Source organism: Herpailurus yagouaroundi, unplaced genomic scaffold (genome assembly GCF_014898765.1).
Source record: "Herpailurus yagouaroundi ecotype Mexico unplaced genomic scaffold, PumYag 410, whole genome shotgun sequence".
NCBI classification, from domain to species: domain Eukaryota; kingdom Metazoa; phylum Chordata; class Mammalia; order Carnivora; family Felidae; genus Herpailurus; species Herpailurus yagouaroundi.
This window is the reverse complement of record NW_024412627.1, coordinates 1,981,307-2,006,436: the sequence shown is the minus strand read 5'-3', so window position 1 is coordinate 2,006,436 and position 25,130 is coordinate 1,981,307. Positions and strand designations below refer to the sequence as shown.

Sequence of the window (25,130 nt, the reverse complement as noted above, 5' to 3'; positions counted from 1 at the left end):
AAGAAAGAAAGAAAGAAAGAAAGAAAGAAAGAAAGAAAGAAAGAAAGAAAGAAAGAAAGAAAAAAGAAACCCAATACAAAATGGGCAGAAGACATGAACAGACACTTCTCCAAAGAAGACATCCAGATGGCCAACAGACACATGAAAAGATGCTCAACATCACTCATCAGGGAAATGCAGATCAAAACCACAATGAGAGATCGCCTCATACCTGTCAGAATGGCTGATATCAAAAACACAAGAAACCACAAATATTGTTGAGGATGTGGAGAAATGGGAAGTCTGCTGCACTGCTGGTGGGCATGCAAACTGGTACAGCCACTGTGGAAGACAGTATGGAGTTTCCTCAAAAAAGTAAAAATTGAATTACCATATGATCCAGTAATCCCACTACTGGGTATTTACCCAAAGAATATGAAAACGCTAATTTACTAATTTGAAAAGATATAGGCACCTCTATATTTATTGCAGCATTATTTACAATGGCCAAATTATGGAAGCAGCCCAAGTATTCACTGATAGATGAATGGATACACAAGAGTGTGTGAGTGTGTGTATGTGTGTGTGTGTGTGTGTGTGTGTACACGTCTACACAATGGAATATTACTCATCCATAAAAAAGAATGAAATCTTGGGGCACCTGGGTGGCTCAGTCGGTTAAGCGACCGGCTTCGGCTCAGGTCATGATCTCGCGGTCTGTGGGTTTGAGCCCCACGTTGGGCTCCGTGCTGACAGCTCAGAGCCTGGAGCTGGCATCGGATTCTGTGTCTCCCTCTCTCTCTGACCCTCCCCCATTCATGTTCTGTCTCTCTCTGTCTCAAAAATAAATAAACATTAAAAAAATTAAAAAAAAAAGAATGAAATCTTCCCATTTGCAACAATACAGGTGGATTCAGAGGATATAATGCTAAGTGAAACCAGTCAGGTAGAGAAAGTCCAATACCACGTGATTTTACTCATATGTGGAATTAAAACAAAACAAAACAAATGAACAAAGAAAAAAGAGACAAACCAGAAAACGGACTCTTAACTATAGAGAACAAACTGATGGTCACCAGAGGGGAGATGGGTGAAATAGGTGAAGGGTACACGTATGCACCTGAAACTAATATAAGTCTGCATATTAACTACACTGGAATTAAAACAGAACACCCAACAAGACACATCGATGAGCTAAACCTGGCCCCCGCAGTCAGGGATCCAGGACCTCCCCGCTGGCCATACCTACTTCTTTAAAAAAATGTTTAATGTTTATTTATTTTTGAGACAGAGAGGCAGAGAGACAGAGAGACAGAGTGTGAGCGGGAGAGGGACAGAGAGAGACGGAGACACAGAATCCGAAGCAGCCTCCAGGTTCTGAACTGTCAGCACAGAGCCCGACATGGGGCTCGAACCCACGAACTGCAAGACCGTGACCTGAGCCGGAGTGGGACACTTAACCTGCTGAGCCACCCAGGTGCCCCTGGCCACACCTATTTCTATTCATCACTGTATTTCTACCCTTATCTTGAATTCCAGCATAATTTTTTCAAGTCATAACTAATAAATCCTCTCCTACATGCCCCTATTTTCTCCGGGTTGCTTTTTTTTTTTTCTTTTCCAGTTTGAAACATACTTTGAACGTGACCAAAGTGAGAAAAACAAAATGTGAAGGGTTCATATTCATTTTCTTAATATAATTATGTATTGATACAGTAACACAAAGTTAATTTTCTATCTAAAATTCATCTCTTTAATCAAAAACCTAAATAAAATAATTGTCTATGAAAATATTTCTAAAATACATTAAGACTTTCCTGTCTTCTTTAAAAGAGTGTGTTGAACATCACTTGGTCTTTTCTTGATACTAATGGTCAAAATTCTGGATAGAAATTGATCTATAATAGAGAAGATGCTGTCAGGAGCTATTACGGTTTTGTATCTTTCATTTGTTATTTTAAGTAACATCCTCTGTCACCAGAAGTATAGGATATGGTTTTGAACACAAGGGCAGAGCCCCTCTCATCCTTTTCTGGCTTTTGTGAACCTCCTGGATTTTTGTTGTTGTTTTATTTTGTTTTTTACTTTATAGTTATCCTAATTTTGTATGATGGAGATGAGATTCTAACTTTGAATTTTAAAGCTCCTTTTTGGGGGGCTGGGGGGGGCACCTGGGTGGCTCAGTCCATTAAGCAACCGGCTCTTGGTTTCAGCTCGGGTCATATTTTCATGGTTCATGAGTTCAAGCCCCACACTGGGCTCCATGCTAACACCACAGAGCCTGCTTGAGATTCTCTCTCTCCTTCTCTGCTGCTCGTATGCTCTGGGTCTCTCTCTCTCTCAAAATAAAATAAATAAACTTAAAGACTTTTAAACTTTTTTTTATAGTCCCCAGTTCCAACTCACAAAGTGCAAATTATCTCCAAAACTTTCCTTCTGTACGAGGTAAACTGAAATCTTCAGTCCTTCCGATTCACAATCACTGGGAATTCTTTTGTTAAAAACTATGCTATCTCCTATATACAACTTCTGTATCTTTTTTTTTTTTTAATTTTTTTTTTCAACGTTTTTATTTATTTTTTTGGGACAGAGAGAGACAGAGCATGAACGGGGGAGGGGCAGAGAGAGACAGAGACACAGAATCGGAAACAGGCTCCAGGCTCTGAGCCATCAGCCCAGAGCCCGACGCGGGGCTCGAACTCACGGACCGCGAGATCGTGACCTGGCTGAAGTCGGACGCTTAACCGACTGCGCCACCCAGGCGCCCCTACAACTTCTGTATCTTAAAAATTAGCTCTAAAATATGCATTTCAAATATTCTACACGATTCTTACAGAATCAAAAATTGAGATCCACAGCCGTCTTTTCCCTAAAACTGGGGTTCTCAAACATGGCAAAATGTTTGCAAAATGTGGGCTACTTCAAACAAACAAACAAACATGCCTGAGCCCAAGCCCAGGATCAAAATCTGAACCTCTGGAAGACAGAACCTGTGCATTTGTGTTTATTTCATTTAGTTATTAGCTTTTTACTTTTCATGGTGTGCTTATTGTAGATTTCCTATGCTGTTTGTAAGAAATAGCAGAGAGAGAGAGATCCTATGTACCCTTCAGTCAGTTTCCCCCATGGTAGCATCTTGCATAATTAAAGCACAAAAGCACAATCAGGAAATTGACATCAATATAATCCTACAGAGTTTTTAAAACTAGGTCTCCTTAAAAGGAAACTCTTCTCTTTTTTTCTTTGCTGATGCTTAGCTCTACTGAAGCGGCATATCCCCCTCCTTAACGTGCTAGCTTTAAAAAAAAAAAAAAAAACAACTTTTTATTTCGAAAAAAAGGTAAAACCCACAGAAAATATATCTGAATACTATAATGGGAAGGGTATAATGAATACCCACGTACCCTCCACCTACATTCATTGGTTCTTCACCAATTCTGGGCAGACCCGAGAACTGGAGCCTTCTCTTACATAAACAGAACAGATAGAACCATCGAATTCAGGAAACTTAACATCCATACAATATTATCTAATATAATGTAGTTCACTTTCAAATTCGTTGATTTCCCAAAACCATCCTTCAATTTAGGGCGATTAGCACCCCCAACAGCCCCCTGCCACCCCCCCAACAAGGATCTCATGTGGCGTAACTGTGGTATGCTGTTAGCCTCTTTTTTGTTTTTTTTTTTAATGTTTATTTATTTCTGAGACAGAGAGAGACACAGCATGAGTGGGGGAGGGGCAGAGAGAGAGGGAGACAGAATCAGAAGCAGGCTCTAGGCTCTGAGGTGTCCACACAGAGCCCGACGCGGGGCTCGAACTCACAAACCGTGAGATCGTGACCTGAGCCGAAGTCGGCCACTCAACGGACTGAGCCACCCAGGCACCCCTGCTGGTAGCCTCTTTTATCTGGAATAACCTTTCTCACTTATGCCATTGGTAGTTTTGAAGCCTCCACGTGAGCTGTTTTGTAGACAGTCCCTCAATTTGGCTTTGTTTGGTTGTTTCCTCACTGGGTTTCATTTTTGAAAAGCATTGTTCGGGGCGCCTGGGTGGCGCAGTCGATTAAGCGTCCGACTTCAGCCAGGTCACGATCTCGTGGTCCCTGAGTTCGAGCCCCGCGTCAGGCTCTGGGCTGATGGCTCGGAGCCTGGAGCCTGTTTCTGATTCTGTGTCTCCCTCTCTCTCTGCCCCTCCCCCGTTCATGCTCTGTCTCTCTCTGTCCCCAAAATAAAATAAACGTTAAACCTAATGGGGGGGGGGGGGCTAGAGGTTTTCTGTTAAAGCCAAATCCTGTTGTGATTTTCCTATCCTACAGCCCAGCTGCTTGGCTGTGGCAAAGACCCCTGGCCCTTCATGGGGTTATGAGGCTGAAGTCCATCTTACCATTACATCCTGAATAGTTAAGAGGATCCTTTCTTTGTCTGCACTGCTGGCAGGGTCTGGTAATCCATGTGCATTCAGAAGGGAGAAATTAACATCACAGGGCTTGGTGCCAGTAGGAGACTTGGTACCCTAGGGGCAAGCAGAGAGAATGGGTGTGGTAAAAGCAATTTAGGTCCCCGAAGATGCGCCGGGTCCCTCGTTCTCTCTGTTGGTCTCCATGCCTCCCGTCTGCCTCCTCACCATCCATCATTCTCGGCTCTCTCTCCCAAAGCTGAGCTGGTCAAACTCATCCCTGCCTTACCCACACCGCTGTAGGCACACAGTTAGTAAAGAGACCAGGATTCAAACTCAGGGCACCAACAACCTAGACACTGGGCTCAGGGAGTACCGAGATACGGCCTCCACATCTTGCTGAATAAAGAAAGTGGGGTATCAAATAGTGTGGATGGTATATAATCCCATGTATGTGGAAACAGCTATAAAAAGTAAAGGGAAAAATGGTTCTCACTTGAAAGTTATTTAAATGGTAATCCAAAACAGAAGTACCCAAGCCACGGGATGGGCTTAAAAACAATCTTTCATTTTTTAAGCCTCGCCGTTGAAATTAATGAATGGCAAACTGGAGGGATTTGCTACAGGGCCCTCCCTGCTGGGAACCGGGTGGGATTCCCACGGGGGATGCCTGGCCAGTGATGGCACCCTCTAATCTCCACGATTCCCATAGGTGAGCCGTCATGGGCCTCGGCAGAGTCCACACGTGGTGGACCTACTGGGGGCACACAGGCTGTGAACAGGTCTTCAGTTGTTTGTATGTGTCAGCAAATAACAATGACTTTAAAACATCGAATTGTAATCGTGGGCAAATATCCAGTTCATCCCACACCAGGGTCCACACAATGGAGGCATTCCAGAAGATGGGGCGGCCAAGTCTTCCCATCACCCATCGTGCTCGCAGGAAAAATCAAAAAACTAAACTCAGGAATTACCACCACTCACTGGGGATGGGCCAGGACTGGAACATTCCAGATAAATCATCTCCTCTTGGATGTAATCAATACGTTACGTATGTAATGAGTGTAAGAAACTTTTATTCTGGATGGATACACCCATCTATGACCTCTGGGGCAGTGGGATTATGAAAAGACTTTTATTTTCTTTGTATCGGTTGAATTTTATTTTTTTAACTTTTATTTTTTATTTTAGACAGGGCGGGGGCAAGAGGGGTAGAGGGAGAGAAAGAGAGAATCCCAAGCAGGCTCCAGGCTCAGTGCGGAGCCCAAAGCAGGGCTCGATCCCACAACACTGGGATCGCGACCTGAGCCGAAATCAAAGAGTCAGCCGCTCAACCCGACTCAGCCACCCAGACGCCCCGATACATTGTTTATTGTCTGTTTTATCTTCGGTGTGTGGAACGGTACCTGGGATCTGTCGCGGGGACCAGGCACCTGCAGTGCACGCACCTGTCTAAGGGGACAGCCGCTCCTCAGCTCCGACCGCTGCTGTCACGTAAGGATGTGGCTCCCAAACGTTCGGATTTTTCAAGAGAAGCCCCAAATTCCCATTTTGACATGGACTCTCCTGATTCTTAAATGTCAGCTAGTAATTCTTTCGAAAACACCGTGCAAGTCAATGGGCTGAGGCCAACGGAGCATGTCTGCGGCATGCGGGTCTGCGAACTCGGAGCCCGCAAGAAATTGAAAATCACCAAGGGTATGATTGAAGGCAAACAGGCTGGTATGTTTCAACAGTGAAGGTCAGACGAAAAGTACACATGCGGACGCGGATTTCCTTTTGCTCCGCCTCGGAGCTGCGCTTGCAAACAGTGTGAGGTGGCTGAATATATTTAGCCACACGCTTTTCTTCTTTTTTTTTTTTTTTTCCTCTCTAGTTCAGACTGCATTTCTTAAGGCTTCTGCCTCGGCCGAAAACGCGTGTTACCATTTCACTCTTTCGCTTCGCAGGAAAATAACTCCGAGGGGAAATTGACTGTGAAGCCTTACAGAGTGCCCCCTCAAGATGGGGAGAAAAAGGAAAGAAGGAAATACAGTCAAGCGCTCACAGTGGAGACAAGGCAGGGCGGGCAGGGCAGGGCCATGCTGCTGCTTCAGAGGGTGTGTGCACCCAGGAATGCTAATGGAGCTTATAGCTGGTGAGGGGCGGGCTGCCTTGTGCTGCAGGCAGCCTGGGGGCTTGCAAAGGAAGGAATATATGTTCACTTAACAGGAGGTACCAGAGGAGAAGAGGGAACCACCCCACTTTTTGCCCCGAAGGCATGCACACATTCCCTGCGGGGCGGGGGCGTGGCCGGGACTGGACCGGGCTGAACTTGGCTACAGACCGGCCTCCCAAGCTAACAGAAACTGATGGCTGTTGGCAGAGGCACGTGCTCAGACCCTGAGCCGGGGGCCGTTCTGTTGTTCCAAAAGCAAGTGTGTACGTGTGTGAGTGCGTGTGCTGTGTTTGTGGTATGGGAGGTGGGTGTTAAAGGCAGTAAAGCCCACGCTAGAGTGTTGCCTATTGTAAAATCCCTTTAACAGGGACTGGGTAGGAAACAAGGGCACTGGGTTAAGTCCATAAAAACAGCGCCGCCCCCCCCCCCCCCCACAGGCCCCCTCCAGGAAGACAGAATTTCCAATTCACTTTTAGACTTTTGCAGCAGGGATGTGAAACAAAGCAACCCTTTGCTCTTTACCGGTCCTTCTTTTACGAGCAAAGAAGGAAATACAAACAGGCAAACACAACACAAGAATGTTTCCTGGACAATATTCCCACTTTTATGAGTGCTTTGCATTTCTTAAAGGCAGGGTTTGGTACGGGAGCGGCGTTCAAAAGCAAGATTTGGGGGGGCACCTGGGTAGCTCAGTCACTTAAGCTTCCGACTTCGGCTCAGGTCGTGATCTCGCGGTTCGTGAGTTCGAGCCCTGCGTCCGGCTCTGTGCTGACAGCTCGGAGCCAGGAGCCTGCTTCGGATTCTGTGTCTCCCTCTCTCTCTGCCCCTCCCCTGCTTATGCTCTCTCTCTCTCTCTCTCTCACACACACAAATAAACATTAAAAACAATTTTTTTTTTTTAAACAAAAAGCAAGATTTTGTTCTTTTAGGGAGGCTATTGAATCTGCAGCCTGCACTCACAGGGGAACAAAGGCCCGGTGGATGGGACGGGGGGATGGCCCGGGGGCCTCTGTCCTGTGGCGTCCCGATAAGTTTGCTTCTATATAGACATGGCGATGATCTATGCACTCATTCTATATATAAAAGCGATGCCCTCAGAATAAAATCCAGCTATCTGGACTCGCCCCTCACAGCCCCCTCCACTCCCCTGCCCGGGGCTCATCGTGCCCTGCCTGGTCTGCCCCACACTCCCACCTTGCTCATGCTGTGCCTGAGCCTCATGTCGTCCGTGCTTGCTGTTCCCTCTGCCTGCAATGCTTTTCCCACCAGGTTTCAGCTGAACTGTCACACCTGAAGGCGGCCTTCCCGCCCTCTCTGCCGTGCCTGAAGCTGCCCTCTCTCCCACGCTGTGCCACCTTCCCCTGTTTTCTTCGCAGAACATGACCATATCTGCAATTATTGCTTTATTTATCTCTTGGTCTATTCTTTTTTTTTTTTTCAATTTTATTTTTTATTTCTTAAAATTTACATCTAAGTTGGCGAGCATAGAGTGCAACAATGATTATATGATTTTTGTCTTCCTCTAATTTCACTTAGCATAATACCCTCCAGTTCCATCCACATAGTTGCAAATGGCAAGATTTCATTCTTTTTGATTGCTGAGTAATACTCCATTGTATATATACACCACATCTTCTGTATCCATTCATCCACCGATGGACATTTGGGCTCTTTCCATATTTTGGCTACCGTCGATCGTGCTGCTATAAACATGGGGGTGCTTGTGTCCCTTGGAAACAGCACACCTGTATCCCGTGGGGAAATGCCTAGTAGTGCCATTGCTGGGTCGTAGGGTAGTTCTATGTTTAGTTTTTCGAGGAACCTCCATACTGTTCTCCAGAGTGGCTGTGCCAGTTTGCGTTCCCATCTCGGTCTCTTCTTTATTGTCTACCCCCCACCCCCACCCCCACCCCGGAGTATAAGTTGCTTAAGAATAGGGCCCCCGTGCGTTTTGTTTGTTTCTGTGTCTCTGGTGCCAGGGACAGAGCCTGATGCTCCGAAGTGGGTGCCCAACCAACGCTTGCTGAATAGAAGCCCAGCACGCACTGTCGGAGGTCCCTGGATTTCACAGGTGACACGGCGGTTTGAGGGGGGGACTGAAACGCCCCCTTGCCTGCCTCATCAGCAGCTGCGCGGCTGTGGACTCTTGAGCTACAGTTCTGTGGGGCTTCTGGGCATTTCCGTGTGTGGCTTCTGCTGCCCCAGGGGGTGGGGTGATACTCAAAATCTTTAACAGCAGGTGCATACATACAGTTGTGGCCAGGCTGAGTATCAGCTCTGCTCGCCTCCCCTCACACTCCGCCCCAGCCTCCCGGACCCCGGCAAGTGTCGCTTCCTCTAGGAAGCCTTCCCGGATACCCTCTCTCCTGGGCCCACCACGCCTTGCCCCACCCCTCAGCAAGCTCTTGCGGTGGAGGGACTGTAGGCTGTTGCCTCTTTGGGGTCGGACGCCAGCCCTTCTGACACCTGGACACCGTGTGCCTGGCGGAACATCCAGCATGGGGCCTGGCCTGGGTGCTCGTCACGGCGTGGGAAAGGGAGGACAAGAGTGAAGGAACTTAGGGACAGAAGGAGGGAAGGAATAAACAGCTGTCACAAAGTGCCCCCAGAGCCGCTACAGCACAAGCTGAGGCCAGTCCTACCTGTGGACGGTCCCCGGAAGCGTCCTTGGTCTTGACGGTCATATCCCCACGGGGCTCAAAATCTTCAGAAGGGTCCAGAGGCGGCTCGATGTGCAGCCGTGGGCCAGCTTCCGTCCTGATCTGCACAGATTTCTATACAGAAAAAGTCAGATTGCTTCAGACGTGATGGGAGGAGCATCTGGATTCCTCAGAGGGGTGAGCACGTTAGCGGCTGATGGCGAGGCGGTAGGTCTGCATGGGTCATGCCACCTCTGCTCAGAAGCCCTGACTGGAGGGCCGCCTGGGTGGCCCGGTCGGTTAAGAATCGGACTTCGGCTCAGGTCATGATCTCGCGGTTCATGAGTTCGAGCCCCGCGTCGGGATCTATCCGGTCAGCACAGAGCCCACCTCAGATCCTCTCTTCCCCTCTCTCTCTGCCCCTCCCCTGCTTATGCACGCGTGCACTCTCTCTCTCAAAAGTAAAAAAAAAAAAAAAATTAAAAAAAAAGTCTTTACTGGTTCCTACTGCACAAAGGGTGTTCAGAATTTTTCACCAACTTTTTAGCTTGAACTACCTTCTCAGTAGAGTTTCAGTGGGTGTTACGCTCCCCCCATATTAGCTTTGTGATCAAATAAGTTTAGGAGACCCTGGGTTTTCCTCGGGACTTCTCAGGGCTGGGGCCAGGGTGGCACAAGGGAGGCACCCAGGGAGCAACATTTAAGAAAGGCTCCCTTTTAACAAAAATAATATAAAAACAGGGAGGGGGACAAAACAGAAGAGACTCATAAATATGGAGAACAAACTGAGGGTTGCTGGAGGGGTTGTGGGAGGGGGGGGAATGGGCTCAATGGGGAAGGGGCACTAAGGAATCTACTCCTGAAATCATTGTTGCACTGCATGCTAACTAATTTGGATGTAAATTTTAAAAAATAAAAAATAAAATAAAAAAAAAAAAGAAGAAGAAGGGGTTCCCTCTTGGGTGCCCTGCATGTGCACGAATCCAAGAGTGAGGGCCTCCTTAAACTTCCCGCTCCGGGCCTCACTCGAGTGAGGCCTGGCTACTAAAAGGAGGGACAGGTCGGCCAAGCCATGCGTACTGGGTTCGTTACCCCGCTGCGGGACAGAGATTTATTTTATTTTTTCTTAAGTTTATTTTTTTTTTGAGAGAGAGATAGAGAGTGAGCAGGGGAGGGGCAGAGAGAGAGGGAGAAAGAGAGAATCCCAAGCAGGCTGCACACTGTCAGCACAGAGCCCGGTGTGGGGTTTGAGCTCATGAGCTGTGAGAGCATGACCTGGGCCGAAACCAAGAGTCTGACGCTTAACCGACTGAGCCACCCAGGTGCCTGGGGACGGTGATTCATGCCTTTCCCCTCACGCCCTGGGTGAGAAGCCTCCACCTCTGTGAGACTCGGCTTCCCCACCAGCCTCGTGAACTTGATGATGAAGAAAATGATGCCGGAGCCTTACTGCCCTGCGGGACTCTCACTGGGTAGGACCGAACACCTTTCTCACCCACGGTCACGCCGCCCCACCCCGCCCACCCCCGTGAGCGCGTTCACATTATGCGTCACGACACTGAATGCACACTGAGCGCCCCTCCAAGCCCTTCGCGTGCCTTTGCCCGTTCGGTCCTCATAGCAACCCCAGGGGGAAACCGAGGCACAAGGCCACAAGCCCCTTGCCCAAGGTCGCACAGTGAGGAAGCCGCAGAGCCTCGATCCGAACCCCAGCAGCACAGCTCCAGAGGCCTCGCTCCAAACCAGGGATGGGTCCGTGTTTCCTGCACAGACTAAGGATTTTAGGTCCTGCCAATCATATGGTCTCTGTCACCAGAATTCAGCTGACCCATTGTAGCTGGAAAGCAGCCACAGATAAAGCCTGAACGAATGGGCATGCCTGTGTCCCCAAAAGACTTTATTTATAAGAACAGGCTGTGGCCAGATTTGGCCCGAGAGCTGTAGTTTGCTGAGGGACCCCAGTACTAACCACCACACTATAATGCCCCCCAAAAGGCACGTGAAGGATAAATGTGCCCGGCCTGGGCTACAGGATGGAAGGAAATGAAGGAACTTCCTGAGAACACCTAACACTCAGAAAAGTAGGCAGGGGCTTGGCTATAGATCATGTGAGAAAAAGATCTTGGAAAGAAAGTTTAAAAAAGGAGACAGAGAGAAAGAGGCTGAAAAAGGCAGATAGGGGGCCCCTGTTGGGGAACAGGGAGGACGCAGAGGTGCCGAAGGAAGGTGCTTTGGGACACTTTTCCTTCCATAGGCGATCCTGTCACTTAGCGATGCCCCCCAGGCTCCGACACCAAGTGTGAGCTCGCTGCCTCCCAGGCTGCGTCAGCTTGCTCTCAGAGCATTTCTTAGTGTCAGCAGACCTATGGAGGGTAAGCAGGATCCAGGCCAGGAGACACCTGGGAGCTTTCCTGCCTGGGGCCAGGATGAACCCGAAAGGGGTTTGAAGTTCATCTCCAAGATGGATTTTCTACCACAGACGCTGGGGAGGCCGGGCTCCTCCCCACTCCTCAGGATCCACTCAATAACACCCAAATGCTGAAATGGAGATGGAGAGTGAGAGAGGCAGAGATGGGGGGGGGGGGGGGGGCGACTGCCGGGGGGGGACGGGGGGGGGGGGGGGGGGGGGAGGGGGGAGGGGGGGGGGGAAGGGGCTGGGAGGGAGGAGCACTAGGCATGGGGCACACAGCCTGGCCCCTCTACAGGCTTCTGCTCCTTTATCCAGAAAGGGAGGACTCAGACCGAGGACCTTACTCGTGGAAGGTCCAGGCACCAGCAGTATTGGCTTCTCCTGGGGATTTGTGAGAAATGCAGAATTTCAAGCCCCATCCCAGAGCTGCGAATCGGAATCTGCATTTTCACAAGAGCCCAGGTGGCTCGCACGCACACTCCAGTCTGAGCAGCGTGAGGTCTGTGAAGTCTTGCGGCGGGTGCTTCCGTCTGTGCTGCACGCACCCCCCTGTCTTCTGGCAAAGGCACCCTGATTTTCTTTTGGGAGATCCTCCCCCTCCCCACCCCCAGTCCAAGTGTTCATGTGGAACTGAGTCCCCGGGGGGCTGGAGCATAGGACAGGCTCGGGCGATCTGAGCATTAGATCCTGCTGGCCCAGAGCGACCAGGTGACAGAATGCACGGTGGAGGCTGACAGTGGTCACCTTGGTGCCACACAGAGCAGCATAGGGAAAAGCAGAGTTGAGAGATGGAGAACGGGCCGTGCAACACTGTCTGAGCACCTGGATCCAGCCATACCTGAACTGGGATTTCCCGCTGCCAAGTGAGAGAGCTGGCATTAATGCAGTTTTGCTGCTCTGATCTGAAGTATAAATATGAGAAAGAGCTCCAGCATTCAAGGAGGAGAGCCCCGGCATGCCTCTGTCCTCTGCAGCCTCCCTATCCTCCCTTTTCCCAGAAGCGCCCCTCTCCCTTCCCAGGAGCTTGTCACAACTGCTCGCCTGGCCGAGAGGTCGGGAGATGGGTTTGCAGTAGGCATTAAGGCACTTAACCAGCAAGCCCTTACTGAACACGGACTGCATACAAGGTTCTGGAAGCGTGTCGAGATAGTAAAAAAAAAAAAAAAAATTACAACCCGTGCCCTGGTCTCAAGGAGTTCACACAGAACATGCAACAGAAGAACGCATTTCTGAAGCAACACGTAACAAAATTAATGTGGTCCCGGAAGAGTTTTAAATGCCGAGTGGGTGCCGGAGGGGAATAAATAGTCTCCCATCTGGCCTGCTCTCCCACCACAGCCCCGGGGCTGTACCTCCGCCACCACTGGGGGAGAAGGGGGAGCTGCCTCACCCACATCAAGACGCCCACCTCCCAATAAGCGCACGAGGCTGGAGGGTTCCAACCCAGCCCCCGGGCAGCGCCCGCTCCCCGCCGCCCACCTTCACGTGCTGGTGAGCATGATGCCCGAGCGCCTGGCTGGCTCCCCAACTGGCACGTTGCTTTACCTGGAGTGGGTGTTTGTAAGTGGCTGCTTTCTCCTGCCTCCTGGCAGCGCCCAGACCCGGGTGGACCCTGGTGGTATCAGCCACGCATCGGGACGAGATTTTAAAGCCCTGACACCCGAACACCCATGTTCCAGTTTGCCCGCCCAAGGGCAGATCTTGCCCTCAGCCACGCGCAACCCAAGGCCATGCTCAGAGTTATCTGTGTGTATCTGCCGCCCCCTTAGCAAAGCATTCTAAGAGATGCGCGTGCAAGCAGCTGTCGATGCGAAAGATAGACGGAGGCTAGGGGTTGCCCTGTATGGTTGTTCAGGTTGTGTGGTATGCAAACGGCTCCCTCTAGAGGTAGGAGAGCTCCGAAGATACTGACAGGCAGGTTTGGGGTGGGGAGGAAATATACCCTATTTGATATGTTCTTCCCGGATTTTCCTGATCTCTTACAAATAACAGCGCTCGACACTCTGACAGTGTGTGTCGTGCAAGGTCGCCGTAAAAGCCGATGCTTTATGGGCTGTTTCATTTATTGTCCTCTCTGCAGGGGTTTTCAAAACTCAGACACAGGAAAACAAAGGAAAGGGCTTCACGTTTTGACTCATGAGCTTTCCTGGAGGTGTCTGCAGCTGCCTAGCCCACAACAGGAACCCGGATACGACAGTGGAGTGAGAGCTAAGCCTTTGCTTTAAAGGGCAATGAACTTGCTTTCCGGGCCTTGAAGGAAAGCCCACCCCCACCGTAAATTGCTGAAAGGCCAATCCCTTCACTACCAATTTAATGCTAAGAGCCCATGACGTTCATCAAATCTGACAGCATTTTGGTAAACGACAGCTCTGTTGATTAGGCCGCTGTCCACCCAAGTATTACAAGGCTGAGGAAGCCATAAATCTTAATCCGATGATAGCAGGAGAAAGATCTGAGGCTGAGACGTGGTGGGGGATAAAGACTGGTGCCAACAGGAGCCCATTGATCACCTCCAGGCCGGTCCACGGGGCAGGTGGCAGCTCAGTCCCGGGACGGGTTTTACAGGTGCAGCCGGTCAGGCTCCAGGCCAGCGTTTGGATGAGCCGGTGACCTTCCGGCACAGGGATCCTTGAGCCCGTGCGCCTGGGGGAGCCCCTTCCAGCGGGGGCATCTCGACCCCAAAGTGCTTCCTAGTTGCGGGGGGCAAGCCCCTAAGAAGGGAGGTTATTCTACAGGAAGACATGAAGTCCTGGTCACCCGGAAGGGGCCGTGTGACCCAAAGGAATTTCAGGCAACACTCAGAACAAGTGGCTGGATGCAAGCTGGAGAGTGCAGAGGGCCACAGGGAGGAGGCAGAGTGCTGGCCAGGGGGAGACTGTGGCCGCCGTGTCCCCGGCTGACCCGGCTGTGGTCTGAGATGACACACCGAGTGCCTGTGTGCCCCCCACCATCCCTCCTTCTGGGCACAGCCATACGGGAGAAACCCCAGGACTGGGACAGGGCTGTAGTGCCTCTCCTGACGGGGTGGCTTTTGAGGACTGGCCACCACTGGCCACCGGGGATTCTGCTTCCCTCACCGCCACCCACCTCTGGCTGCCTCCAAGGATGGTAAGGCCCACCCAAAGGGCTGAGGGAAAGACTGCCTTCCTCTCTATCCTTCGCACCCGAAAATCCGTCCCCGTGTACTTCCTACCATGGAGAAACTTTCTACTTAACCCCACTTCTTGGGGCCAAAGGAAACCCAACCAGTGCCTCTTCCTGGTGCAGTCGGTACATTGGGGCTACTTACTGTCCTGGACAAGAAGCTAGGGGACCCAGGCCCCGCTCAGGGAACAGCTCTGGGGCGGGCAGGCTTTGCGTCATCCGACCCGGCCCACCTCCGCTCACACCCTCTCAAGGCGGGAGTGGGCATCTGGTCCAGGCTGACCAACTGAGGCATTGTCCTGGACAATTTCAACAAAGACTGGCAGGGAGAAGACGCGAAGGGATGGGTCGAGGAAGCTGAGGTGACCAGGGGACTCTCGGAGCTAGGGAAGGTGCGAGGTGGAGGCTGGGGGATGAAGAGCCGAAAGCTGGAGAGACAAAGGCCTGCTTCAAAGCCTCCTGCCTGGTCCTCCTACAGCCACCTGGCCCCACGGGCATCCTTCGGCATGCGGTCACGGCTCGGACCCCAGCGCCTGTCCGTGTCCACAGTGGAACAGGTGCTCGGTAGAGGTCACCGAATGAACAACGGACTGAATAAACGAAGGAACACCCTGGAGCGAAGCCCTGAGGTCTCCAGGCAGAGCCGCCCTTGGCACCTGCCCCCCACGGACGACAGTGACGTTCGTGACCGTCTACCGGCTGCTTCCTCTGTGCCGGGCGCTGCTGGCCACGTTGCACAGACACTGGCTCACCCGGTCCTCATAAACTACCCTACCAGGCAGGTGCCATTCTTAACCCCAGTTGCAGACGAGGAAACGGGCACAGAGAGGTTGAGCAGCTTATCCAGGGCCACACAGCTAGGAGGTGGAGCCCGGGCTTTGACGTATGGCCACGGGGCTCCTGAGTCGGTACGCTTAAACGCCTCCTTGGATTTGTCAGTCCCCTGCCGCCTGGTGCTCCTCCCCGAAGCTGAAGGACCCCCTGTGACACACACTCCGCCCGCACTCCCTCCGGGCGGCCTGGGAGGTTTGCACGCAAAGCTCAGAGACCTCACACGGCCAGCTCCGGGCACACAGCTAGGAAGTAGGTTGACCCCAAAGCCCATTCCCGTCTCTCCAGGGGACACAGGTTCAGACGCCCCAGGGAGCCAGGCTGGAAATGGAAAGGCAGGAAGCCCCCCCCCACCCCCACCCCGTGTGAGAGCACCAGTGGCCGCAGCACAAGGCCACCACACCTGCCACTGGGCCTCGGCTCTGGGGCGCTAAGGGGAGTGGTGAGGACTGCGGCAAACAGAAGCACTTTGCCCAGCCTTACGGTGGGGGGTGGAGGGGGGGTGGGGGTCCACCGCTACTCTTCTCTGCTAAAGGCTGCCTCGCGGAGAGGGGAGGCCGGCGTGAGGGCCAGATCTTTCCATTTTCCCAGGGAAGTAGGAATCTAGCTTTTTAAAAATATAGAAGAACTTTCTGAATTTAAATGTTAGCAAGTGACGAAGTCTTTTTTAAACTGTGTGAGTCCAAAAAACACCCTCCGGGGGACAAGTTCAGCCCACAGGCCTCAAGCTGCGCGCTCCCAAGTCCAGCAGGCCATATGCCTGGAACAGTCACCACGTCTGTCTTGCAGGCTGGGCGGTCCCCAGGCCTTTATAGCCGAGGGGGGGACTCCTGGGGCAGGACCAGAGGCTTATCTAATTTTTTTTTTTGTTTCGAACCCCGGAGCCCCACACAGTGCCCGGCCCGTGGTAATACATCTTTTTAAATGAAAGGATGATTTGTCTCGAGACATGGCTTCTACCCCTCTCACCACTTCCGCACGTTCTCTGGTTTGTCCATCTTGGAGGAGTGGTCCCCAAGGCACGGTAGTGGTGGGGGTGGGCTGACCCCCAGGACCCATTCCACTTCCCTCCTAGGGTGGCTTTACGTTCAGGAGAGGCCGGAAAGTCAGCCCGTGTTTCCCAGATACCCTTTCCGTGGGGTTCTGGATGCGAGCTGGGTGCAGCCGATCCGATGACTTCATACAAGGCAGGGGACGCGGCAATGAGGTGGAAACAAGGGGACACAGGCCGGCTGATTCTGTGCTAACCACAGTGCCGAGGTGAGGGGTTTTGCAAGTGTCCCAGCCTGGCCGGACAGGCTACGGGCATCGTTGCTCTAGCAGGCGCGGCATCATTCGAGGCCATCGGTCGTGGTGGGAGCCACCTGGTTCCCGGCTGACAGCTCAGGTGACCCAGCCCTGATGCGGATCCCCCACCTTCCCCACTGGGCCCTAGGGAGCAGTTCTCCTGACAGGCTGTGTGAGAAGGCCCCACTCGGACCCCTTCCTCTTGCACACAGAGACCTTGTGAGCACCGGACTCCCTGTGTTCCATCCATCTCTGATTAAAACGGCCTGAATGGTCTCTACTGTTAGGCAGTGACTGACCCCTGACTGATATGGTACAGAAGGACAATTACAGCCTTCACGGCATCGGGAAGCTAGGAAATTAGCCATGATTGGGCCCTGTGAAGTGTGGGACCACAGGGAGAGGCTGGGGAGGGATGCTAATTAATCTTAGGCCAAGTCTTTTAAATTGCACAGGCTCTGGGGCCGGCCATTAAGTCACAGTCTAAGATGCAAATATGGCTCCTGATAATAGAAGGCACTCAGAACAACCAGAAGGAGGGTCTGAAGTGGGAAGTGGAGACAGGCCTCCTTAATGAGAAATTAACATTCATTGCTGGGGACAAAAGGAGGCCTCCAGGCTGCGTGCCCTGGAGGCCTTGCTCAGCAAGCCCCGGCAGGAACACCCAGCCACAATTAATCACAGACCCACAAAGGCAGGGGAGACCAGTGGGTTTGGGGGTCACGGGTCCAGTGTTCAAACGTCAGCCTACCCTCCTCCCTTACCGGCTGTGTGACCCTGAAAAGGTCACCTCACTTCTCTGGGCCTCAGTTTCACCAATGGCATGATGAGGATAGTTACAGACCTACAGGGTTATCGCACAGATGGGCCAGCAAAGCTTATGGAAGTATTTACTATAGACCCACACAGACAGCCCTGTGCAGAAGGTTCTAAGGGCAGTACACAGGATTGAAAAGGATTACATACCATTGCTTAAGCCACACCTCAGACCAGGTGAGTCAGAATCCCTGGGGGGGGGGGGGGCTCCCCAGGTGGTGTGAACGTGCAGTGGGGGTTGAGAAGCACTGATCTCAGGCAAGCAGCCAGATAAGGACCACGTGGGCAAGAACACCACGCTTGGAGCAAAGGTCTGGGCTGGAGTCTTGATTCTGGTTGACCTTAGAAGAAAGCTCACTTAGCTTTTCTGACCATTCAAGTCTGTGGCTCCCTTAGAAGAGGAAGAACATTGGAACTTTACCCTGCAGGTCCGCCGCGAGGACAGAGGAGAGGAGTCACGCGGGAGCACGGCTCGTACCTGGTTGGCACTCAAGAACGCCAGCTGCTGGCGTCAGCACCATCAACAAGCAGCCCTGAGTGGCATCTCAGGTCTGTGGGGCAGGGGCTTTGCCTTGTTACCCACTGCATCCCTGGCATCAAAGACTATGCCCGGCACATAGTAGGTGCTCAATAAAAGCTGTATGAACGAGTCATCACGAAGGGGGCTGAGAGTGTGCACGTGATCCTCCTGCGTAGGGCTGGGGTGACCCCATCCGGAAGGGAGGATCACGCCACAGAGAGAGGGCTGGGAGGTCCCCAGTCTCCTCTACTCCCCAGGGGCCAGGACTGCATGCAAAGAGGCCACCTGCAGGGTGCCCGGCCAGCCCCACCGCTGCCCGCGGGGATTCTGAAAGGTTCTGTCACAATAACCCTGCTCCTTCTTCTAAAACAAGAGCTGGGGCCATGTGTCTTGATTCTCCCCCCAGGGTTTCCTGACCTGGTGCCATCCTCGGCGCTGAACTTTGGAAGGGGCTGTCCGCGAGTTGCGTCTTAAAGCTTCTTCCACTTCTCGAAACAGGGTTCTTCGCCCGTAATCTGCACCAGACATGAGGGAAGGAGATTTGGTGAGGCGCCTGTGACAAGCTCACACCCAAGGCAGATTCATGACTTACATCTAAAACGCACATCAGGTGCCCAAAGTCCCGTCTGTGGAGCGGGCCACTGTAGTCCCATTGGTAGCCGCAGGGCGTTAGGAAACAAGCCAAATGCTCAGCGAAAAGGGCAAGGGTAGTAAGTCACAGCTGAATCAGGCAGGTCTATATACAAAAGGAAAAATCTCCGACATACGGAAGCAGGGCACACACAGTGGGCACAATCGGCCAGCGTTTGTGTAAAAGAGGAGAGGGGAGATATATTTGTTGAATGAGTAAAGATACTACTGCTGTGGCCCAAGTAGAAAGACAACGTTACCTGCACCTCCCTGAAACCCGGACCAGGAGAGGCCTGCACCTGCCAACTAGCAGCAGGCTGGCCAGAATCCTCGTCCGTGAAACCGTGAAACCTAGAAGAATCATTCCATTCCCCTTGTTGCCCTGGGGGCCAGGAAGCTCATTCTAAACTCTAAGCTGAACTGCAGTGGCTCTCCTAGGGGAAGGTTTGGGGACATGACTTTCGCCTTTTATCTCCTCGTTTTGACTTTCACTGTCTATTTCACTGTTGTTTTGGCTTTTGCCGTCTATTAATGGCTTGGGAAATCTACCGTAGCTGTAAGGCAATGAATTAGAACAACACAGATCAAGATTATTGTCTGATGGACATTTTACATTTCTTATGTCAGTTAGTCTTCCTGGCAAGCCCGCAAGGTGGACGTGATTGTTCCCATTTTATAGAAGAGGAAACTGAGGGTCAGAGAGGACCCAACTGCCAGAGGTTTCAAAGCCAGCCCTGCCTCATTCCAAATGCCCTTCCTGTAACTCAGTAGCACACCGGCTTCTCAGATAAAGCCGCCCAACGTGGAGGGCACGCTGGCGCCCCGGGGATGGGCACCCCTGTTAGTCCCATTTGAAAGATGAGGAAACAAAGGCACGTGGCCAAATTGGGACCCGACCCCGTGTGCTCTGCCATTTCATTCATTTTACCGCCAGGTCATTTTTATTGGTGCCTGTTTTGGGCCAGCCCCTCGGTGGGGTGCTCGTATTGCCCCCCTCAGCTTTCAGGACAGGACACATGAAATCTGTTGAAAGTACATGGAGCATGGATTAACTAAATTCAGAAATGAACAGTGGGAATCAAATATCACACAGGGGTTAGGTACTGAGGTTAAGACAGATCCAGTGAAAATCGGGTATCACTTCAATTATCCTAGACATTTCCTTCAATTACTGGCACTATGAAACATAAAAGCCAGGAATTTACTGCCCTGGCCACCTTCGCCCTGGGGTAATGGAGGCCAAGATGACCCTTTAAAAGGAATAAAAAAGGGTTTCTCTCTCTTTCTCACTCTCCTGCTCTCTTTCTGGCCAAGAGGGCATAGTTAGTGTGTATGTAGGTTAACCAGTTATTTGCTGGGATGTTCACGTGCATCGGATGTGGGTCCGCGGTGCCGAAAGAGCTAGCGCGTTGCAGGGGCCGGACGGGCCAGTGCTCACCGTGCGTCCCCTCGGCGTGTGAGGCGCTTCTGGTGAAGTCGGAGTGGACAGCTTTCCGGGGTGAGGTCTTCAGCTCAGAGTTGGCCCCGTTGACGTAGACGGAGAAGCCTTGTTCCAAATGCTCCAGTCTCAGCTGCATGGGGTCCTTGGATCTCAAGTGCTTTAGTATCCTGGAAGAGAAACGATCATTCGTTCCTCGTTCTAGGCGCCTGGGCCGCCCACCCCCGACGCGGGGGGGAGAGAACTACCACTCTGATGGGCAAAGCATCTCGAATCGGGAGGCCGGGTGGCGGGTGCCCAGCTGTTCATCGACAAACAGCCTGGAAGAGGCCCATTACGCACACGGAGAAGCAGCAAGGGGGAGACTATTTCGGGCCCGGCAGGGGTGTTTCTGCTTTCGTTCTGAGGCTCAAGCGCAGGTTAGCGGTGACGAAGGCACACGTCGCCCTTGCCCCGCGGTGGCTGAGACAGAAAGCAGGCATGTGTGCGCATTGCCTCCACACAGCCTGGGTTTCCTGGGAGACCCCAACCTCATGCATCTCCACGTTGTGTGGATGGTGGCACCTTCTCCAGCGCGCAACAAAACATGCTGGGTCTCAGGTCGTCAGCCTTTGCGAGAGATTTCCTAGAATATCTACGAAGCAGGAAACATCCCGCGTCAGACCAGGCAGACTGACTCCTTTTGCTTCGGGAAACAAATGCGTTCTCAGACGCTCACCCCTGGTATCCCCAGTGTCATCATCTTATATTCCGATGCAGTGAAAGAACATATCAATGTAGGCTTTAATTCAAGATTAGTGATAGGGGGGCGCCTGGGTGGCGCAGTCGGTTAAGCGTCCGACTTCAGCCAGGTCACGATCTCGCGGTCTGTGAGTTCGAGCCCCGCGTCGGGCTCTGGGCTGATGGCTCAGAGCCTGGAGCCTGTTTCCGATTCTGTGTCTCCCTCTCTCTCTGCCCCTCCCCCGTTCATGCTCTGTCTCTCTCTGTCCCAAAAATAAATAAACGTTGAAATAAAAAATTAAAAAAAAAAAAGATTAGTGATAGGATTATCATACCCTCTGGCTGAAAGGGTCTCGGCGTGAACATGGCTGGCCTCTAGTTCAAGTTTTCTTGAAAGCCTTGGGTCTTTCCCAACTATACTGTAGTGCCATAAAGAGCATGCGGGAACCTTGTCAGCCCCCCCCCCCCCCGCCATCCCCGTCCCCTGCCCCTGGAGCCGCTCCCGGCTCCAAACCCCAGGGCCTCCACAAACGCCTCTGCGCCCTCCCGCGTCAACCAGATTTATTTCCGCACGGGAAGCGACGCGATCAAACCACACGACAACAAGCGTGCATCCCCTTTGTGATTAAATAAGTTCCTACCAAAGTAGCGAAATGTAAATGTTTTTAAAATATAGAAATAGCAATCACCTGGAGGGTGCGTACTAGGTGCCAAACTCTGTTCTAAATGCAGTGCAGATATGGGATCTGATGGTCGTCATTGGCGGTAGTTTTGCTCCGTAAAGTCACCGCAAACACTGAGTTAGTGACTAAAGAAACTTTGTCCCTAGGGCAAAACACGGGATTTGGTTCCCGTGAGCCTCCATCGCAGCATTGTCATCGACCGATCAGTACATAACCTTGCTGTACGTGAGTTTCGCTTTAAAGGCACCTTATTTAACGCATAGTTGATGCGCTGACATCAAACTCACGGCCGACAGCAGTGTTCTACCTCAGGCCTGACGGAAGCTCGTCCAACACGTGTTATTTTCTCCTTAAGAGACATCATAGCCTTCTCGCGTTTGGGCACACTACACGGCACTTTAGCAACAGGCCCAGGGGCCAGTGTAAAACAGCAAAATCACCAACAAAAAGCATGAAAATGTGGAAAACAGGGCACTGAGTATACTGCGAAAAAGACGCTTTGTTTTGGGGGGAAAGGGTTGGAACAAGAAGGTAGAGCGGTCCCGCGTTCTACCAAAGTTGGGAACGTGTGTGTCGCACAATGAAAATGTTTTACCCCTCTGCACGTGCCTTTCAATGACCACAAAAGCTCTGTAAATACTGACTTTGGGGTTACGAATAAATTTCAGGGAGTGGGTGAATTTGTATTCAGGGAACACGTGAATAATAAGCATTGACTGTATTAAGGCATTAATCTTCCCCCAACAACCCTATGGGGTAATTACTTTTATTGTCCCCAGGTAACAAATAAGAGAAGGGAGGCACAGAGAAGTTGAGTCATTTGCCCAAGGCCACACAGCTGGTACGGTGGCAGGGCTAGGATGAAAACGTAAGCAATCGGACTCAAGTCTCTACCACAGCAAAGACAACCTCTGAAGCTAGCCAGGTGCCGAAACGGGCAAACTTAGACATTGCTGGTAACTCACAGAACCTTCTCAGAAAGTAATATGAAAATAGAGAAAAATGCCATATGCTTGGTCTTTCCCCAGTAAGCCCATTTCGGCAAGACATTCTTTTTTTTTTTTTTTTTTTTTGAGAGAGAGAGTGCGCATATGTGCGTGAGCAGGGTAGGGGCAGAGAGAGATAGAGGGACAGAGCCCGAGGTGGGGCTCAAACCCACAAACTGTGAGATCGTGACCTGAGCTGAAGTCGGACGCTTAAATGACAGAGCCACCCACGCGCCCCAAATCATTCTTGACCAGGAACAATGGTCGGTGCTTGGTCATAACAAAACCCAAATGTCCAAAACCGGGGAAGCAGAACCTGAGATCTCACGCAGCTGACATCATTGCGTAGAGTGTGTCCAAACACGAGGAACTGCTTCTGATCGGTGGAGGGCGAAAAAGGCAGAATCAAAACGGTATGTGTGTGGTCAAGTGCAAAGTTGGAAAGAAGTGTGTCTGTGGACCCAGAGTGGGAGGTGATAAACGTGAGAATGCAATTAGCTGTTGAGGTAGGGTGGTGGCATTATGGGCGATTTCTTCGTTTGCTTTTTAAATGTTTCTCTAGCTGTTGACACATCCATCTTTTCAACAATCGCGGCAGGAACATTTATTACCGACTTCTTATCTCCTGCCAGGCTTGGAAGCCTGGGAGATGATTGTCGGGCGGGCAACAGCATAAAACAGAAGGAAAACACAAGTAACTAAGAGACGCTTTCCAAACACAGCAATAGTTGGGAGTCTCTGGAGCAAACAGTCGGAGGTTTCAGCGGGCGCCCGGCAGCCCCCAGGGAGAGAGCGCGGGGAGCCTGAGCCCCGGGAGGCCCAGAGAGTGGAAAGTCTGAGCACCGGGCCACAGACTGCCGGCCTCGACCTCCCTCCGGAGACCACCCTGTCTCCTGATGCTATCCTGGTGGCTATGGTGGCATCCGTCACCCAGGATCTGGGACTCGCACTCGTGTGTGCGCTTCTGTATTTAAGCGGGACGATTTATGAAAATGTGGATTTACGAAACTGATAAATGGGGAGATAATTATCGAGAGTGTGAAAGGGATCTCTAAAGGAACTCCCTACTGCAGCTGAGCCTTCGGCGATAGTCAGGCGGCACCAAAGAAAAGTGGTGGTTTTGGTTTTTGTTTTTTTGTTTTTAATTGATAGCCTGCTTTGCATAAAAAGCTGCCCTCGGTGTAGACGACTGAGGATAATCAGATTCAGCTCCTGCCCTGTCGAAGACAGAGCCCCTGCCACCTGTGCCCCATCACGCTCTATTCTCCTGTGGCTCACTGCCTCACCCTACAGGTTCTGTCTGTGTGTCTGTTTATTCTCCCTTCTGACCGCCAGACTCTGACCCCCGGGCACGGGGTCCATGCGGAGTGGCATTCTCTCCATACTTCTTTCTGGAACCGGCGGCTTCAAGGCGCCCAAGGTCTAGCAGGGGAGAGAAAACATGGATGTGTGTGTATCCTAACAGCCGCCGTGGACGCAGTGCCCATCACAGGAACCCTTCCTGTCTTAGCCAGTAGCGACTTGTGGGGCCACCCTGAGGAGGCAGGACACCCTTAGCTAGCACCGGGTGTCATGAGGGAGTGTGGCGGGGGACATGAGGGGGTGGTCAGGGCACACGCAGGGGGCCAGCTGGCGAGAGGGTTCAGCCAGGCTCCAGGGGCAGTCACCTGGGTGTGACTGTGCCGGGGTTAATGGCTGAACCACCTTGGTCTCAGAGAGCTGTGGCCGCTGTGTGACCAGGCTGGCCACAGCGGCCCTTGGATCTCAGTCACCCCAGGGGACACTCAAGGATTACCCGGAGGTCAGCTCAGGGAGAAGGTGTGTTTAACATTCAAATGACACCTGGGTGCCTAATCCTTCACCGGTCCTGGGATTAAGGTCCTACCATTGGCCTGTTTTATAGATGAATTTGCCCAAGGTCACAGAGCCCAGGAAGCAGCCAGGATTTAAATTCTGGTCCCGAGTGCATCTCCCAGCCACTGTTTCTTGTCTCCTCGCCAGGCTAGCATACCACGGGGGCTCTGAGCTAGCAGAGCGGGGGCTCCCACCTGGGGGCTTCCTGGAGGTGGTGGCGTTTGAGTCTAGCCTTGAAGGATGGAGAGGCGAAGGGCAGTGATGCAGACTGCCTGCTGTTCCTCCCAGAGCCTGGGTGCTCGCAGGCTCGGGTGTTCGCCCTTTAGGCTGTCAGCATCCCCCCTCCGCGTGGGGGGAAGTGGCAGACTGTGGGGGACAGTGCTCCGCCCGGGGGAGGCTCTGCCGGTTCCTTGGCTTGTGTGACCTTGGGCAAGTCCCGCCACCCCCGGGGCCTGTTCCCCTTCTGCAAAATGAGCCCCAGAATGCCTCCACCTCTTAGGAATGTCATGAGGATGGAGTGGGGTATCCGGCTGAGGCTCCAGCTCAGGGACTGGTCCATGCCAAGCCCCGTCAGATGCCAGCTCTCCCCTTCCTTCTCTCTCTTTTTAAATTTTTTTTTTTTAATGTTTATTCATTT

The 25,130-nt window shown here is 51.9% G+C and overlaps 1 protein-coding gene across 1 annotated transcript in view; it reads right to left on the bottom strand.

The window, feature by feature from the left end:
* The window catches only part of KATNIP (katanin interacting protein), a 200,623-nt gene that overhangs the window by 117,107 nt on the left and 58,386 nt on the right, over positions 1-25,130 (bottom strand). The window contains exons 4-7 of the mRNA XM_040463627.1: positions 20,251-20,420; positions 18,600-18,697; positions 9,178-9,309; positions 4,366-4,494 (exon numbers count right to left, since the gene is read on the bottom strand). Coding sequence (XP_040319561.1) covers positions 4,366-4,494; positions 9,178-9,309; positions 18,600-18,697; positions 20,251-20,420 — 529 coding nt within the window. The remainder of the gene's footprint in view (positions 1-4,365; positions 4,495-9,177; positions 9,310-18,599; positions 18,698-20,250; positions 20,421-25,130) is intronic.